Source organism: Echeneis naucrates, chromosome 5 (genome assembly GCF_900963305.1).
Source record: "Echeneis naucrates chromosome 5, fEcheNa1.1, whole genome shotgun sequence".
NCBI classification, from domain to species: domain Eukaryota; kingdom Metazoa; phylum Chordata; class Actinopteri; order Carangiformes; family Echeneidae; genus Echeneis; species Echeneis naucrates.
Window position 1 is genome coordinate 25656142 of NC_042515.1, and position 20367 is coordinate 25676508.

Consider the following 20367-nt stretch of genomic DNA (forward strand, 5'->3'; position numbering starts at 1 on the left):
TGCTTGCAGTTAGTCTTGAACAAGAGTAAGAACAATGTGTAAATCAAGCATGAGGATTGTGATTCTGTGATTGTGATCAGTTTCACATTATGGAATAATTTTGACTCAGAAATCCAAGATGGCCACCATCCAGTGAACAGGAAGGTGTTATTATATGTATATGATTTGATAATTTACTCTGGTAGATCATGCTATTACCTTTCAAATAGTGTATAATGTTTAACCAACAATAACTTATAAAATATGGTCAAAATGTTGCTAATACAGGCAGCACGGTGGTTAGTGCTGTTGCCCCACAATAAGAAGGTCGTGGGTTTGGTTCCCAGCCTGGGTCCTTTCTGTGCAGAGTTTGCATGTTCTCCCTGTGTCTGCGTGGGTTTCCTCCGGGTACTCCAGTTTCCTCCCACCGTCCAAAGACATGCATGTATATGTTAACTGGCGATTCTAAATTGCTCGTAGGTGTGAATGCAAGTGTGAGTGATTGTTTGTCTCTGTATATCCTTGAGTGTTGGCCCTGCGATGAACTGGCAACCAGTCCAGGGTGTACCCCGCCCCTTGCCCGATGTGAGCTGGGATTGGCTCCAGCAGCACCCGCTGCGGATGAAGCGGATGAAGATGAGTGAGTGAGTGAGTGAGTGTTGCTAATACCTGTCTGTGCCTCCTGTGCCCTGTGTGTGTGTGTGTGTGTGTGTGTGTGTGCAACCAATGCAAAAATACAGCTCTAACCCATTTCTTTTATACTTGTGCAGTTTTGTGTGAGTCAGGCTACAGTGGCCCTGTGGTCATTGATACAGCTGACACTGATGTTGATATTGCAGCAGTAGACAGAGCTAGCTTCTATAGTTTCATCATCCAGACCGTCAACCTGTCTATTAGACCCAGTACCAACTAGCCTCTTTAAAGAGATCTTTTATGTCATTGAGCCGTTCATTCTAGATTTGGTTAATCTGACTTTATTTCTGGGTTATGTACCTCAGGCACTTAAGACTGCGGTCATCAAACCCCAGCTTAAAAAGCCTAATCTTGATCCAGATGTTTTGGCAAACTATAGACCCATATCAAACCTTCCATTTATTTCTAAAATCATTGAGAAAGCTGTAGCAAAACAACTACACGAGCATCTGGATGGGAAGAGTTTGTTTGAAGAGTTTCAGTCAGGATTTAGAGCCCATCATAGCACAGAAACAGCGCTGGTTAAAGTCTCCAATGACATTCTAATGGCCTCAGACAATGGATCAGCCTCCATACTTCTCCTTCTAGATCTTAGTGCTGCATTCGACACCATAGATCATAATATTTTACTACAGAGACTGGAACATGAAATTGGAATTAAAGGAACTGCACTAAAGTGGTTCAAATCCTACTTATCAGATAGACATCAGTTTGTTCATGTAAACAACAGCTCCTCCTCATGTACTGTAGTCAGTCATGGAGTCCCGCAGGGTTCGGTACTTGGACCAATCCTCTTTACGCTTTATCTGCTTCCTCTAGGCAACATTATCAGGAAACACAGCATCAATTTCCACTGCTACGCAGACGATACTCAGCTGTACCTATCAATGAAGCCAAATGAAGTCAGTCAGATAGTCAGACTGCAGGCATGTCTTGAAGACATAAAAGTCTGGATGACTGGAAATTTTTTTCTTCTCAACTCTGACAAAACAGAAGTTATTGTACTATCTAATCTAATCATCTCATCAGTTTGGACGGCATTACTTTGGTTTCCAGCTCCACTGTAAGAAACCTTGGAGTAATTTTTGACCAGGACATGTCCTTTGTCCCTCACATAAAACAAGTTAGTCGGGCAGCTTTCTTCCAACTGAGAAACATTAGGAAAATCAGAAACATCCTTTCTCAGGATGATGCAGAAAAACTAGTCCATGCATTTGTAACTTCTAGGCTGGACTACTGTAACTCATTACTATCTGGATGTCCAAACAAATCTCTAAAAGGCCTTCAGTTAATTCAGAAGCTGCTGCACAAATATAAACAGGAACTAGGAAAAGAGATCACATCTCTCCTGTGTTAACTGCTCTTCATTGGCTGCCAGTAAAATATAGAGTAGAATTCAAAATCCTTCTTTTAACGTATAAAGCTCTTAATGGCCAAGCTCCATCGTATCTCAGAAAGCTCATAGTTCCTTACTGTCCTAGCAGGCCACTCCGCTCTCTAGATGGAGGTTTACTTGTGGTTCCTAGAGTCTCCAAGATTAAAATCTGGAGGCAGATCGTTCAGTTATCAGGCTCCTCTTCTATGGAACCAACTCCCAGCATCGGTCCGGGGGGCGGACTCTTTAGCAACTTTCAAGACCAGGCTTAAAACTTTCCTGTATGACAGAGCGTACAGTTAAAAAGTCCTCTACTCTTTAGGTATGCTGCTATAGGCCTAGGCTGCTGGGGGACTGATCCAAGAGAAGAGAAGAGAAGAGAGAGAGAGAAGGACTGAGCTTCTCTCTCTCTCTCTCTCTCTCTCTCTCTCTCTCTCTCTCTGTTTCTCTCTCTCTCTGTCTCTCCCTGTCACCCTCTCTCCCCCCAGTGAAACAATAGTTTCACCCAGTTCTAAGCATTTATACTGCATTTACTAACCATGTTCTGCCAAAGTCTCTGTCTCTCCCAGTTCCTCTCCTCCTCTCAACACCTGCTGGTCCCATATTTCATGAATTCTGTACTACAGCTCAACTCCATGAACTTCATGCAACAACATGTTCCGGCTTACACCCCCCCCCCCCCCCCCCCCTCCAATGCCTGTCTCTCTCTCTCTCTCTCTCTCTCTCTCCCCCACTCTCACTCTCAACCCAACCGGTCGAGGCAGATGGCCGCCCCCCCTGAGCCTGGTTCTGCTCGAGGTTTCTGCCTCTTAAAGGAAGTTTTTCCTTGCCACTGTTGCCAAGTGCTTGCTCATCGGGGGATCTGTTGGGTCTCTTTAAATAAATTTATAAAGAGTTTGGTCTAGACCTGCTCTATATGTAAAGTGCCTTGATGTAACTTTGTTATGATTTGGCGCTATACAAATAAATCTGATTTCATTTGATTTGATTTGACATCTCCCAGCAGCTGCCTAGTATGCTCTGTATCAAGAGAAAGCAGGAGGCAGTCTTTTGCCATGGCCTGGTGACCAAGGAGATGGTAGACTGTATTGTACAGCTACACTGCATTACAGGCTATGATGCCTTCCATGGAAAGGGGAAGTCTTCAGTGTATGACAAGGTAGAAAAAGCCCTTTGGCATAACAGCAGCCTTGACATTAAAGAGGAGTTGGTTGAGGAGCTCTTCAAGTTCATATGGCATGCGATTTACAGTGACAAGAAGAGTAGCACCATGGCTGAAGCCCATCCTGCAAATTGGCAAGGAATTAAGGAAAAAATAATTTATCTTTCTCCCTCCCAATGCAGACAGCCTGCGCCAACACTGTCCCTATGCCATCTACCTGGCATATCTAGTGCGCCACCCCTTCCCAAAGCACTCCCCTCACCACTTGGACATGGCTAGTAGCTGGTGGGTGGTGGCTGTCACCCTATCCGCCACTCACGACCAGCTCTACCCACACATCTACCTGCACCAGGGCCAGCTGAAGAGAGTAAGGAAGATGAAAGCGAGGAGAAGGGAGATGATGATTCAGAAAGTAGTGAGGCAGAAAGCTCTGTGTCAGAATAATCATATGACCCCTCCCTAAAACAAAGAAAAGGCAATTGCTTGTTGTTGGCTTGTTAAGTTGTTTGCACTTTTTTCTCTGTTGGATAACACTTAATCTATAATTGACTACTATTAAAATTACAACTACAACAAGTTATTAGTTTTCTGGTCATGAATTCATCAATAATTTTACTGTAAGTGATCCTTGTGAAGGCAGTTTAATGTTGTAATGGCACAAGCAAAATGCATGACTCCAGAAACAAAGTATCAACATCAAGAATCTTGTTATGATAAATAGGAACAGAAAATCACTTACACAGAGGAATATATCTAACTACAAAAATAACAGAAAGTCACTCACATGGAGGACTATATCTATCTATAAATAATAACAAAAAAATTACTCACTGGGAGGAAAAGGTCTAACTACAAGGCTAACAGAAAATACTCTTTTGAGGACTATCTACTAATATGGGGAGAAAACAAAAGCAAGACAAAGTATCAAAATATCAAAACAAGACTAGGGCATGGAAAATTCAAAGTACCAACAAAATACCAAACCTGACAGGGCATGAAACTTGGCATAGACGTGAGTGCACGTTCTCTGGCATGAAGACAAGATGAACTGGCACAGGACAAAGGGAGGCACATACTATATATACACACACACAAGGTAATGGGAAACAGGTGTGTGACGGAGTGGCCCTACACTTCGCTCACTTCCAGAAGGAGGGGGATGATATGACGGAGCAGCTCCGACGCTTGACTGCAGGCAGCGCAGAGACAGACAGACACACTGGGTTAAAAGGGGCTGCTGTGGCCTTGGATGGGTCAGTCTGATCTTTGTTACAGAGGAGGTAACATCTGTTGGCTCGCTAGCCTGTGGAGTTTTGTTTTTTCCCCCCCTTTTGAGTTGTTTGACATAGTTTTTGTCACTACTGTGAGAGCCTGGCAGACAGACAGAGAGAAACAGAAAGGTGAAATGCAAGTTGCCTGAACCGAGAGGAAAGTAGGATTTCAAAATACAACAGGAAGTCACATGACAACAAGACAAAAAACTACAACATGACATGATTTTCTTGGCATGACATACAGCAGTGCCAAAGGTAAAATGGATTTTGACAATCTTCTCAGTGAAAATAATGGTGATTTGGTAGGCATGGATTCATACCGTTAATCATTATTAACAGCAGTCTCCTTCCTTAAACACTGTAGAAATGGCAAACTCCAAACACCACCTTTTAACTTCCCATCCAAAATTTTTCACTCTACTGAATAGAGAAAATCTTGGATTTCTGAGTCAAAATAATGTCCTAACGTCAAAGACAGGTGTATATTGCACATATTGTTGTTGTTTAAAATTTGGTATATATGAAAGGAAACAGCATGATCTACCAGAATAAATGCTCGAATATAGTTTAAAAGTAAAATATATGTTAGAATGTGTCTTTTACAGGCAACGTTCACTGAAAACACCTTCCCACCTTACAAAAAATGTGTTATTTTTTTCTTTATTTTTGATCTCCTGTTATTGCTATCTGCTCTATCTTACATTGCATCTATAAAAATGATGTGTAGGAGTCAGAAATATGTATGAGTAGAGGCAGGGAGGGAAAGAGAGGTGTAGGAAAAGAAATTGGATTCCCCACTAATTTAACATGTTGCACTAGTTTCAGGACAAAATAGCCTAATGATCATCAGTCAAATAGAGCACTCAGTAAGGTAGATGTGGCAAAATGGAATATTAAAACACACTTTCAAAAGATATGATAAATGTGATGAATATAAATAAATATGGGACCAGTCTGGTGCTCTGGTCACCTCTGACCTGCCCAATACCCTGATCATGTCATATCATGTATATTCATGTGTTACTTTATGTGTTACTTTCTGTTTTTATTCACACTGACCTTATGTGTCTCCTCTGAAACAGAGACAAGGCAGTCTCTTTGGAAACCTCTCAGACCCTTTCTCCATGGAGAGTGATATAGACGCTCATGCACCGACCCTTGCAGAGGACTGAAGGAGTTACCAACGTCACCAACAATAACAAAATTAACAGGTTTGTGTCCTCATTAAAACTAACTTCATCAACATAAAAAAATATTTAAACAACTAATGGTAAAGTCTAGTTTGATACCTCTCTAACCTTTTACTATTTTAAACAATCAGTGATATCCTGCATTTTTTTTTTTCTCGACTTTCCTATCTACTCACCAGGAAACATGACATACAGAGAGATTTGCTGCTGGTAGCTTGCATGACATCACCGTTTCATTCTTTTGTTTCTTTTCTCAGCCTGTATTAATAGATGTGACCTATGACCACTGACCACAAGAACTTGGACTGTGGTGACAGAGGCTGCCTATCCCTTCTGACACTACTGTGTGGAGACCTGAAACAGAAGGCTCTTTTACTTTTCTCTTTCGTATGAAACTTCAAAATCTTTAAATATTAGCACTCTCTCAATGTTGATGTTTAGTGTGAAATGCATCTTGTTACATTAAAACTGATAACATGGACTCAAGAAAAATATTGATTGATGCTGTGATATATTCTGTTGTCTTCAGGTCTAGATGTAACAATACAAATATTTTAACAAAAGATCAAAAAGCTCTGTCATTTGGATCTGTTTCTCTGACTGTGGAGGATATGACCCACTGTGAATATTGAAACAGACAAGTGGTCTGTTAATTTTGTTAATTTAGTCAAAGGCAGTTGCACAGATGAAAGTCAATACCACTGTGATTTAATATGTGAGTTATTTATATATACAGCAGATGGTACTCAATAAATGCTTAAAGTCCATAGATTCATTATATAGACTGATATATTCAAGTGGTTTCCGTTACATTTTGATAATTACATCTTACAACTAAGGAAAATCCCAAAACCAGTGTCTTCAAATTTAAATTCTACCAATTCTACCAAGACCAATAAAAAATGAGAATATTCCTTGGCAGAATTTTTTTTGTTTGTTTATAAGGCTGTCTGTCTGTGTATTTGGGTCTCGTTGTATGTGTCTGGCTGTGTGTGTCTGTGTGTCTGTATATCAGTCTGTATATATGTGTGAGTGCGTCTGTACATCTGTCTGTGTGTGTGTGTGTGTGTGTGTGTTTGAGTATGTGTGTGTGTGCGTCTCTATATCTTTCTGTGTGTGTGTCCTGCAGTCTAACAGGAATGTCAGTCGTAGCTGTTGATCAGCTGCTCTCATATCAGAGGAGTCTGGAATGAGTACATTGATTTGTCGGAGTCTGAGAAGAAATCATTCAAAGTGATGGCTGTAGCCAACAGAGTGAGGTGAGACGAGCATGACTCTTGATCTGTGATTGTGTAGTTAGTGTAGGGGCTGTCATAAAGCCTATTGTCACCAACAGAGTTCAAAGTCTTGTGATACGTTTAAACTTTGAACCGCATTTCTGTGACAAAGTATGACGAAGCAGTGTGGCTCCAAAGAGGGCTGGGTTTGATCCAACACAGCTTCACACAGAGGTGAGCTGAGGGACCGGCGGTTGCCACATTGATTTGAGAATTTGCTCTGCTCAGCGCTCAGACTCTCCCCAAAAGTCTCCCGAAATGGCTTATGACAAGATCCTGCTCAACTGAAGATTGTGAGCAAACCGTAGCTCCCGTCTGAAAAACGAAAACACCATGACAGACAGAAGAGCCTGCAGATTCCGACAGCCTTTATTTGAATCAAAAACTCCTTAAAATGAGTGTGTACGCACAGTTCGGAGACAGAGTGATATTGTTTTGAGGAAAACCTTGATTTACATTATGTTCAATTGGGGCAGAAACAGGTGTTGCTGGCGCTCTGGGCCCCCCGTTTAAATTTGGTGAGGAGTTCACCTCTCAAAATCACATTTTATGAATCCCAACACCTGTGTCGACATTTTGCCAAAAAATTATTTGTCTCCTTTTTACGAGATTAAAGTAAAAATGACGGTTACTTTTTCACGCTTCTCTCACTCTAGTTAACGAGCAGCTCCACTCTAACTTTGAGGAAAAAGTGATTTGGACTGCTCTTTGAGCGCTTGTAGTGTACTGTTTAGGAGAAAACGGTTTGATGTTATGGGAAAAGCACAAGACTTCCTCTGTTTTAAAGTTTAAATTAAATTTCTATGTGCAGGTATGAGAGAGCTAGGCGACTGAGAAAATAGGTGAATTTTTGTGGAGATTTTTCATTGGCTCCAATGCATTTCATATGGAAAATTTTTTCCTATGAAAAAACTTTGGGAAAAATGGGAATATCGACTCGTGAGAACTCGTGAGCACGTTCTTGACTATTAGGTAACATTACCTCCATGTTTCCCATCCATCTGGGAAAAGAACAGCAGCAAATGCAAGAATTCTAAACCTCAGCCTAACCTTTTAGCATTTACCTGAATCTCCTTTTTTGCAGTTCAGTTTATTCCCTGACACTGATGTCCCTATCGAGTCTGCACCTGTTGGATTCCTCAACACTACAGTTGTTAGTTAGGCAATGACAAAATAAGCTGCTGCTGCTGATACTGCTTTCTTGAGCTCCCTGCTTTACATTCGAACACACTGACGCTGTCCTTCTCATCATCTTAATGTAGATATTGCTGACCCAAAGAGTGTGAATATGATAAAAAAATTAATAAAATGTTGATAAATTCGATATGATCCTCATGACATGATTAAATAAATTCCAGCCAACACATACCACTGTGACACCAAGATCAGAAAAATAGAGTAGAATATAAATATAAATCAAATCAAATCAAATCAAATCAGATTTATTTGTATAGCGCCAAATCATAACAAAGTTACATCAAGGCACTTTACATATAGAGCAGGTCTAGACCAAACTCTTTATAAATTTATTTAAAGAGACCCAACAGATCCCCCGATGAGCAAGCACTTGGCAACAGTGGCAAGGAAAAACTTCCTTTAAGAGGCAGAAACCTCGAGCAGAACCAGGCTCGGGGGGGCGGCCATCTGCCTCAACCGGTTGGGTTGAGAGTGGGAGAGAGAGAGAGAGAGAGTGACATAGGCATTTGGAGGGGGGGTTGTAGGCAGGAACATGTTGCTGCATGAAGTTCATGGAGTTGAGCTGTAGTACAGAATTCATGAAGTATGGGACCAGCAGGTGTTGCAGGAACATGGGATGGAGATGAGTCACCACCTGCAGGATGAGGACAGGGAGAGAGCGGAGAGGAACAGGGAGAGACAGAGACTTTGGCAGAACATGGTTAGTAAATGCAGTATAAATGTTTAGAACTGGGTGAAACTGTGTTTTTTTAAGAAGGATGCTTCTTATCAACGCATGCAAGGGGGGAGGAAAGGAGAGCGAGCGAGACGGAGGGAGAGAGAAAGAGGGAGAGGGGGAGAAACAGAGACAGAGAGAGAGAGAGAAGCTCAGTCCTTCCCCCAGCAGCCTAAGCCTATAGTAGCATAGCTAAAGAATAGAGGACTTTAACTTTTTAACTATAAGCTCTGTCATACAGAAAAGTTTTAAGCCTGGTCTTGAAAATTACTAAAGAGTCCGCCCCCTGGACCGATGCTGGAAGTTGGTTTCATAGAAGAGGAGCCTGATAACTGAACGATCTGCCTCCAGATTTACTCTTGGAGACTTTAGGAACCACAAGTAAACCTCCAGAGAGCGGAGTGGCCTGCTAGGACAGTAAGGAACTATGAGCTCTCTGAGATACGATGGAGCTTGGCCTTTAAGAGCTTTATATGTTAAAAGAAGGATTTTAAATTCTACTCTATATTTTACTGGCAGCCAATGAAGAGCAGCTAACACAGGAGAGATATGATCTCTTTTCCTAGTTCCTGTTAATATTTGTGCAGCAGCGTTCTGAATTAACTGAAGGTCTTTTAGAGATTTGTTTGGACAGCCAGATAGTAATGAGTTACAGTAGTCCAGCCTAGAAGTTACAAATGCATGGACTAGTTTTTCTGCATCATCCTGAGAAAGGATGCTTCTGATTTTCCTAATGTTTCTCAGGTGGAAGAAAGCTGCTTGTTTTATGTGAGGGACAAAGGACATGTCCTGGTCAAAAATTACTCCAAGGTTTCTTACAGTGGAGCTGGAAGCCAAAGTAATGGCGTCCAGACTGATGAGATGATTAGATAGTATTTTTCTGAGGTGCTTAGGACCGAGTACAGTAACTTCTGTTTTGTCAGAGTTGAAAAGTAAAAAAATTCCAGTCATCCAGACTTTTATGTCTTCAAGACATGCCTGCAGTCTGACTATCTGAGTGACTTCATTATATATATGCACAAACGCAAATTATTTGCTGTCTCTCTTTTGTCTGTAAAATGTTTCATTACATTTGCTGTTGTGGTGCAACTTTTAAGTGACATGTGTTGGCTGAAGAGGCTATTAGCCAGTCAAAATACAATATACAGGACTGTGGTAACTGTAATACGTTTGGAGAACACCTGACTGAAGACATTTATCAGGATGTGAAATGTAAATGTGATCAATCAGTGTGTTCTTTTCAGTGGTCGATTTGGTAATTAATTGAGTGTAGCCTCTGGACTGAAACAAATCTTTGATGCTTTTCTTACCTTTGGAGAGGAGATCCTCATTAAAATCTCCACAAACAACCATTGGCTGGTGATTTAATATGTCCAATGAGTCCAAGACGCTTTGCAAATTTGGTAAAAATTTTGCCAAATTGAAATTGAAATTGAAATTGGGCGGTTTGTAAACAGTCGCTAAAAGTACTTTGACTGGGGCCTCAATTTTAACAACAAAAAACTCCAGATCTGTGACACCTTGCATGTACCTGCGAGGCTCAGCGTAAACACTGCTCATGCAGTACACTGCAACTCCACCTCCATGTTTTCTTGCCATGTCCACACAGCTGTTGTAAGACACTTGTCTGCTGCGTGTGAACATGCTGTATCCCTCCAGATGGAAAATTGGGGATACCGAGGACCCTTACAGGTGTGACTCCGTGAGGCAAAGCACATCTGCCAGTCTCCAGTCTCAGGTCCATGTGGTGGATTATTGTCACAGTCTGAAGCGATTGGTCCATACATTTAAAGAAATTCAACAACATGATTCATATTTTCCAGAGCTGTTGTGATGTTTGGGTCATCATACGTCTTTCTCTCATCAAAGTCTGATGGCGAGACCCTGTAACGAAGTTGTGCGGCTGAATGCAACATACGCCATTCCAGGTTCAAAAACACGTTGTGAGGCACACAACTGCTGACATCATGGTCATGCCTTGCACTTTGTGGGTTGTACACGCGAAGGCCAACCTCATGGGATACTGACATCGAACAACTTCTTTCTTGCTACTTAGGTTTTCCTCAGATTTCTCAATGTAAACCAGATCATCTGAGGATCTTTTTCCAGAATTTCTGTCCTGCTGTGGGATTGTCCAGCTGCATCATCTTCACGACTTTTGGTTCGCGTCGAGTCATCACAATGTGTGAGATTGTACCAAATGTCCCATTGACAATCCCATCCTCCACGTCGAGATTCCTGGTCAACATAATGCGCACTCCTTCAGCAGCCATTATGTTGTCAGGCAAGTCTCTTTTGTTGCCTTTGACCTTTTGGGACATGATCAACATGCAGCCTGTTCTGGGATATTTTCGGTAGTCTTCAGCCGCGATGCCGATAAAGTCCTTGTGGAGAGCCGCTACAGCAGCGGAATTGTGACGGTCGACCTCTTTGTTGGTGGCGTAGATGTGTAGCCAGGCAGCTGGACAATCCTGGATATCAGCCACAGCCTGTGTGAGCAGCTCCCTGTCTGGGTCGCTGAGAGGATCTGCCTTTTGCTTTACTCTGAGGCGGTTCAGGAGTTCAGCAAAGGTCCGGTCGTCTTTCTGTCACATGATCTCTGTCAGGTTGGCCATTTTGAAATGATCCTTCCAGAGATCAAACTCAGTCTCCTCATACACACAGAGTTGCTTGGCTTTACCAAGGGGTGGAAGTTGGTAAAAGTCACCCACAGCAAGGGCAGACATTCCTCCAAATGGTCTCCGGTTTCCTGTGATCTGCTGGAAACGCCAGTGGACGTAGGCAAACAGTTCTTTGGAAACCATAGAAATTTCGTTGACAATGAGAATCTCAGCGTTGGACAGTGCTGCTCTGATTTCATCAAGTGCATTTCCAAGGCCCTGATACGGTGGCGTCAAAGTCCTTGGGAGCTTGAGGATGGATCTCTGATCAGATTTGTAAAACTCTTCATAAGTGCCATGTTGTTTGTTGGTCAATCCATCATCTGCTCTGTGAGGGAAATAGAGCTTTAACAGCCGCCTGTAAAATTTCCCTGCCGTTTTCTTCTCTGAAAAGCGTGCAAATCTGATGATCGCTGGTTTGCCCACACTTCTCTTCTGAATGAACACCTTTTCATTTAGGAGAGGAATGGCTCAGGAAGTCCGTCATCTCATGCTGTGGCTTGGACACGTACGACATCATATACATGATGCAGCTGTAGTCATCCACAACATATTGGATGTCCATATTTGCAGACCAAGCTCGCAACAGATCTTCATTGTAGCCATTGACCCAGCAATCATTTGGATCGACCGGATCTTCATTTGCTCCATTCTCCTGGTCATCATTGTCAGGTGCAGGGATGGTGATGTCGTCTCTGGCATCGGGAGTTTAGGGAATCCAAATCTGCAGGAAACGTTGCCATTTTTTGCACGACTTTGAATGTTTCCTGCTGTGCACTTGAACCTTGGATACAATTTTGTGGAGCTCTGGGTCCGTCTTGGGGTCGGGCATCTTGCACGTAATATGCCAATCTATGAAATTATAGACGTGGCTTTCCAGGTCCTCTCCCAACACAGGGGCATCTTTAATCCAAATTAACATATGAATGTGTGGGCTTCCCCTTGCTTGAAACTCCAAACGATAAAAGTAATCCTCCACCTCGCCGATGGGCTGTGCAGGTGCGAGGATGAGGTTCGTCATTAGTGCATCTACTCTTTTTTCAAACATGCGCATGGCTGTGACCGGATTGCTGCGCAGAATGTTGCACTTTGCGTTCCAATCGAGTTCAGAGAACTCCCCCACTTCTCCCTGTTGACTTTTAATGACATCTATGACTTCACGGCATCACACCTGACAAAAAATGTCAGGAAAAAGGTTGGTTTTTCTATTTGTCTGACGATGGCGTGGACATCTCTCAGATTTTTCTCCCAATAAGCCGGTGTACCTCTAAGGGGGTGCATGAATTGGGTTACATCTTTGTTCCGGATGAGTCTTTCCATCTCTTCCTTGTCCTGAATCATTCTGTTATTGATTTTACAGCCAGCTTTACTTCTTGGTTTACCTTTGCGCATCTGAATAGACATGCTACAAGTGGCCAAGTGTGTCTCTGTGACAAACTTGGCAAAGAAGAGGTAGCTTTGGTCACCAGCAAAGCGTGTGTCAGCAGCAAACAGTCTCACATTGAAATACATACTTTGACTAGCCTTGCTTCATCCAGCCTGTTGGAAACTGCACAGGAAGGCCATGGCTTCCAGTCTCGGTATGGTGAGGAAAACTACCGGCTTGTTGCCTTGGGCAGGTGCAATATTGAATATCCCATCACCATATGAAAGGATTTCCTGTGCAATATCAGGGGGCTGCATGCAGGTGTCCAGTGCCAGACCAGGGTTCCCCTCCTCACCTCTCTTGTCAGCTTCACTGGGCTGCCGGCTAGACTGTCCTGGTTCTGGTGCTTGGTTTTGTTCCGTGTCTTTGTCAGTTGTCTCATCATCATAGATGCTCTCAAATGTGATGCTCTCATCAATAGACACATCTTGATACTCGGAATGAATCTCTTTAAGTTTAGCCAGGCCAGCTAAAACATTCTTCGTGTCGACGGTGTAGAAGTGCTGGTGGCCTTTGTAATTGGTATGTCTTAAGTTTAACCTGCAGCAGCTGTGCATCAGCCCTGGGTCTCGCGAGACTGGTGACCATTGCTTCCACCTCTGAAGGAACACACACAACTGCTCCATGAACTGCCCTCTGTTGACCTTTTGGCAGAGCAATTATTTTAGCTAATAGCAGAATTTTTGCAATAAGCTGCCTTTTGAGAACGTTAAGAACTCTGGGGGGGGGTAGATGCCAACTCTAGTCTATTGGCTGCTGCTATGGGTGGTATGCTACCTTTCTTCAGGTGGTTGTCACAATTGTGACATATCCATTCCTGAAGTCTCTCTTGTGGCACAGAGCAAAGGGAGGAGCATTCGACGTCGCAAACGTGAATATAGTTTCCTGTCAGGCAAGCTGCTGCCACTTCCACATTTTTGGTGTATTTTACTCTCTTGCATGCCCTGACCTGATTTGGAAACATCATTCGGTGGCAGACTGTGCAAACATATGTTGATCCATGTCTGATTGTTTCACGAAACGCGGCTATGGCTGCATCCATTACAGCATTGGTAACGGGCTGCTGCGCTTCCTGATGATGGCTTACATTATTTCTGTATTTTATTTTAATTCTAAGTGCCCTCTCCAATTTGTAATGAATGCTCAGAGCAGCATCCATAGTCAATTTTCTTCTCTGCTGGCCACAGCGCTGTATGTGACGCAGTCTAAATTGCAGGTCATTGTGATATCTAGTGCGTCTAGCAGACTACTTTCTGCTTCTGTCTGAAAGTCTTGTCACATGCATATCTACATGTTATGTACATTTTCTTGATTTTCGTAACTTGGAGGTCGGTGCTGTAGCGGTGAGTCATGTATTTCTTCTGTCTGTCCCGAAAAGCAACATCTGTGCTGTAGCGGTGAGTCCTGTAATTTTTCTGTCTGTCCCGAAAAGCAACATCTGTGCTGTAGCGGTGAGTCGAAATTTTTCTGTCTGTCCTGAAAATCAAGATCAGTGTTATATCTCTGGGTCATGTATTTTTTCTGTTTGTCTTGAAAAGCCAGATCTGTCTGATACTGTCTGATGATGTTTTCTTTCTTTTTGTCTTCACTATATATTTTTTTTTTCATGGCGCTAATTTTTTTCAGCCTAAATTCTGAATGGCTGGCATATTGGTCCCTTTCTTTTTGGCTTCTGTTTATCCCTTTTGACCCAGAGGACAGTTGTGCATGTTCCTTTCTGCTTCTCAAAATTTCTTGATTGGTTTCTTTTTTCGACATTAAGCCTTATTAAGCTTGGAAAAATTTGCTGCCGGTGGAACTGCTGCAGAAATTTCAACGTCTGCGGGATACTTTTCCGAACTGTTCCGAGTTGTTACAGCAATCTGAAGTTGGGTTTTTTGGATGGTGGATGCTGATTTTGGGGGATGTTCTATGTGACTGACAACTTCAAATGACACAGGTACAAACTCATAGCTTGCAGAAGCTTCACGATCTTCGAACAGTTTGAGCAGGTGATCAGCCAGGTCACTGAGTTCTGAGAAGTTCATGGTGATGGCAATTCCATTGTACTGTGGCAAGCCTGCAGCATTTCTGGAGTGGGAATCAAATACTCCATACCTACCTGATATGTCACGGAAAACTGCAATGCACTCTGGTGCTATGATTATTATTGCGTGGCTGACTTCTGCTGACAGATACTCCAGCTGCGTGGCGAGGGGCAGCCACCACTGCTGTGTTCCAGGGCTGGCTGCTTGGGCTTGCAGGCAATCACATCTGATGTCTTGCATGTGTGCAATGTATGCATTTGTGTCTGTCAGGACTTGTTTGGGCATTTCCTCTACTGTCAGATGATTACTTTGGAATCTATTCTCTTCAATCAGTTTTTGTTTGACTCCAACATAGAGCGAGTCTCCCTTTTTAAGAACTTTATCAAGTGATTCCCTGTTGAACAGGCAGCCCTCGTAGTGGAAAGCCAGAAATGTCAGACACATGCATGTGCATTGGTGATTTCTAGAGAATGAGCCATACCGGCTACCATTCTGACTGTGACTGGCCCTAACAGACTGAACACGTGGACAGAAACTGGATCTAGGAAAGATACTTAGCCTTCCAGCTGGAGTACGAGACGAGCAGGGTGCGTCACTGGTGATCTGGGCTGGTGCATGAGTTGGTGTTCCAACCACCTAAAAGAACAGAATACATAAGAATCGTCACACACAATGAAATGCAATCCGCAAACTTGAGACACAGGCTGCATCTGCAATGGTCCTGGACAGTCCAGCTGGTGAAGGAGCCAGAGCTTTGGCTACCTGATTAGAATTAACAGCAAATTTGGTGAAGAGAAGAACTTAAGTGAAACAATGCACTTCATTCAAGAAGAGTGCTATTTACCTTCGCAGCAGGTGAAGAGGAGGGGGTCACATTCACATCCAAACCCCAGGCAACCTAGCTGATGAAAGACAATTACAAATATATTAAACTTTAGACACTACAACTAGTCTCAATGTGTGAGAGGATACTGTGTATTCTATCACTGTGCATCATGTGGAGCTGTTGTGGTAGGAAATAACATACGTTGTTCACTGGAGATGGGGGGCTGGGCAGGCGTCTCTCCTTGTTCCGTGAAATCTAAGCATAAAACAATATCCAATTCCCACATTGTAAAAGCACATTAGAAAGAAAACAAACCTGCTGCTGAGCCTTCCTGGTCTGGGCTGAAGGATTCACCAGGTTGGCTCGTCTAGAATAATTTTAAAAGACCACCACATTGTATCAAATGTGTAACTTTTATATTATTTTACTGATGCCATAACTTGCTTTAGAAATGTCATAATTCATCAAGTCTCAAACACACTGAACTGGAAAATTTACCTTGCTGCCCTGACTGACGGTGGTCCACTCAAATGAGTCACGGGACGACGGAGCAGGGAACTCTCCTCTCACAACCAGCGCAGGAGAGAATCTCCTAACCGGAGGTGAAGGCCGAGGTGCTGCAGGTGGTGTCTCCAGTCGCTGCACTGAGACGGATCCCAGCAACTGAGAGAGGATCCCCATCCCCTCGCTATCACTCAGATGGACCTACAGAAATAAGACATTAACAATGACTTTGCAGAAAATCTTTTCACTCTTGATATCCGTGTGCAACAAAGGGAAAATCTGACTTTTTTTCCCTTCACAAACATATTTTACTTACACCATCCCTGCCCCACAGCTCCAGGCGTGTAAGGGGGAAGTACTCCACGGCCGAGAAGTTCTTCACACCTGTTAAAATAAATAAATGCATTACGACTTTATTTATTATAACATCTGCCAACATATTCTTTTAAGTGTAAATCTTTTTTTTTCTTCTTCTTCTAGCCGCTTGCCCAAGAATGCACAATATGTCATAGCTGTATTTAAACTGAAATATTTTTTTACGTACCCATACAACCTGCAACACAGTGGTATTCCTGACGCAGGAGGTCCTGGTAAGACACCTCAATGGTCAGGTGGGGTGGAAAGTCGACAACAAAAACCTGTTTAATTTTTTTTTTTTTTTTTAAATACATGTTGCATCAAAAGTCACATTAACATTCACATGCATTTCAAAAATTAGATTACAAGTTAGAGTACACAAACTACAACGACCTATGATAAACATAAAATGGATGCAGGACAGGGAACACAGCTTACCTGAGGCCAGCGGCCGTGAATGCTGCACAGGAGCTTGGTGAAGTCGACGGCTGCCTCGTCGATTGTCCTGCTTGCAGTCAGGTTGTTGCTGGGGGCCAAAAGACAAACTGCCTCAGGGATCCGAGGAAGCATAGCATGCACCCCCTCAGTCCGCAGCTGGGAGGCAGAAGCCCCCCGAGTCAACATGATGCAAGAAGAGAGAGGACCCTCTGGCATCTAGACCAAACCATCTACAAGGGATCATAGATGGGAGTCCCTCCTTCAGCATGTAAATCACTAATCACAACAAGTCCTTCACAAATTCTCTTAAAAAGTTTAAGTAAAAAATACCTTCTTGTCGGGGGACTCAGGTGGGATGACCAATTTGACTATGCAATTGAACTAAACTAAAACCTAAAAAAAAAGCCTAACAATAAATAAATATATATATAATCTAATCCTAACCTAGTGAAAACAATTTACACTTAATCTAATGTAATTTAATATACGCTAATATGATCTAATTTAAATTAGCACTATTTATATATATTCAAAATATAACAAATGCAAGGACAGTGTGTAGGTGTAGAGATGAAGTGCAGTGAGGAATAGATGGTGTTCGATGATGGCCTTCTGATGAAGATGAAGATCCTGTCGATTTCTCTCTGGATGCTGTCAATGAGCGCTTTGAAAGACTTTGACCAAGATCAAAGAGAACCTACAATAAACAGAAATTTATATTTTTTTCATGTTAACTACACACCAGCAGTAATGTGGACAAATACTATGCAATGTTACTTTTTATTATGTTTTTGGTACTTAATATACATAGTTGAAATTGATATCTGACCTCTACACTTTTGTGATTAACTAATACAAGCTAATGCAATTTTGTGAACATTTAATGTTGGGTTATTCTCTGTATTTCTCTATGTCTTGATCACAGAAACGTTATTCTGTTCAAGACGGTGTTAACACCATGTTAGCAGCGATAAAAATGCACAGCAGACTTCAAACATGTCAGAATGAAAGTCTAACTTTACCAAATACAGTGAAATCAGCTGAGATGTTAAAACAACAATACTGTGCGCGCGCGCGCACACACACACACACACACACACACACACACACACCAAGCAGCACTTCGTCAGCAGAAAAGCCATCATAGCAACTCAACCACATCAAAGCTGTTCAGCTAATATCAGAGTAAGCATCAAGCTATCCATGATATAAAAGCACAGCTTCAAGATATTTCAAATATTTCAGAATAATGTTTAGCCTTACCAAATTCATTGAAATCAGATGAGATGTTAAAACAACAGCACCGCAATCACTCACACATGCACCGAGCAGCACTTGGTCAGCAGAAAAGCCATCATAGCAACTCAACCGCATCAATGCTATTCGGCTAATAACCGAGTTAGCATCAAGCTATCTGTCAGGTTTAAGCCACCTAGAACATTATTAAACACACAGGGAAGAAAGACAAAGGACAACAGCGCTCATTTTTACTTGCAAGGAGAACAGACAGAGATATGTTCAGTTACACTTTCCAACTGCTCTGACGTATCTCTTCCTTTCTCCCCTCTTTATTATTTCCTTAGGGTGGTCCCTAGTTACAAGACGTTGAAGCTCTAAAGGTGGGAACACACAGCTGCAACGTAGTGAATGAATAGACGCTTGTTGTATGATTTATATTCAAGTTACATCACAAGAAACACAAGAAATACATTGAGGAGTTAGTTTATAAACAAAGTAATCTCGCTTCGACATCCTCCCTTTCTTCATAAATCTTCTTCGAAGGTCGTTGCTTATCTTCGGAGGTATGATCTCTGCATTCTTGCAGGGTTTCTGCATTCTTGCAGGGTTAGTAAAAGTTGAGCAGTACTGTGATAATCACTTTATGTACATTTATTCTAACACTATCCGTGATATGAAAGCACATCTTCAAAAATTTCAAATATTTCCGAATAATGTTTAGCCTTACCAAATACATTGACATCGGCTGCAATGTTAAAACAACAGCACCGCAATCACTCACACACACACACACTCACACCAAGGAGCACTTGGTCAGTAGAAAAGCCATCATAGCAACTCAACTGCATCAATGCTATTTGGCTAATAGCCGAGTTAGCATCAAGCTATCCATGATATAAAAAAAGCACATCTTCAAAAATGTCAAATATTTCAGTATAATGTGTAACCTTACCACACACAGTGAAATTGGCTGAGATGTTAAAACAACAGCACCGCAATCACTCACACACGCAGCAGAAAAGCCATCACAGCAACTCAACCGCATCAGTGCTATTCTAACAGATTTAGGACTAACCTATCCATTATGAAAATGCACATCTAAAGCAATAATGAAGCAACAGAAATGTATTTCTGTTTAAGTCAGTGTTATCAACAATCCATCACCAATATAGAAAAAATTTCATCAGAGCATGAGGGAATATGATATAGCTTTTAGGTTAAGTAATAAAAGCTAATGCTATTAAGCTAGTAAGACCGAAGAGAGAAACACATTCACTAGCCACATGAGATCAAAGGGGACAAAGCCCCGCTGCTGAAGGAATTTATGTCCGGGGGGAGAGCAAGTGACCAATCAGAGTCCTCTTGTAATGGTTACCTAATCAAATGAGATCAGATGATCTACGACTGGTTGTATCTAGGCAGGTTTCACACTCAGCAGTAGATAGCAAAAACGATCAGATGTGAGCCTCTCACTCAGGGGCAATTTGTGACGAAACGGTAACTCCTATCAGAAAACGGAGCACATGCTGAGCGCCACAACAAGTGTTGAAGCTATGTGTGTATTTCAGTGTTTCTAGGATGTAAAATGTGGACACGGGAGTGATTTAAAAACATATGAAAATGTGAACTCCTCTCCTTCTGGCCAGAGAAAAATACATGGGGAGTATGCATATGTCTGTATGCGTGCTTATATCAGTCTCTGTGTGTTGTGCAGTCTAACACAAATGTTGGTCGTCACAGTTGATCAGCTGCTCTCATATCAGAGGAGTCAGGGATGAGTACATGGATTTGTCAATCCTTCAAACTGATGGCCATAGTTGGTGTTCATCAGCTGTGTGTTTGTGTGTCTGTTTCTGTGTGTGTGTGAATGTATTTATGCATGTGTGTCAGTTGTTTGTGTATCTCTTTGGGTTTGTCTGTGTCTGTTTGTGTCTGTGTATGTGTTTCTGTATGTGTAATTGTTCCTATGAACAGAGCTGTATATGACTGTCTTTCTGTGTATTTGTGTCTGTTTATGTTTTTTTTGTG

The 20367-nt window shown here is 42.2% G+C and overlaps 1 protein-coding gene across 1 annotated transcript in view; it reads left to right on the forward strand.

Moving 5' to 3' along the window:
- The window catches only part of LOC115043222 (dihydropyridine-sensitive L-type skeletal muscle calcium channel subunit alpha-1-like), an 87631-nt gene extending 81050 nt beyond the window's left edge, over positions 1–6581 (forward strand). The window contains exons 41-42 of the mRNA XM_029501494.1: positions 5566–5694; positions 5931–6581. Of these exons, the coding sequence (XP_029357354.1) occupies positions 5566–5655 (90 nt within the window). The 3' untranslated portion in view covers positions 5656–5694; positions 5931–6581. The remainder of the gene's footprint in view (positions 1–5565; positions 5695–5930) is intronic.
- The last annotated feature ends 13786 nt before the right edge of the window (positions 6582–20367 follow it).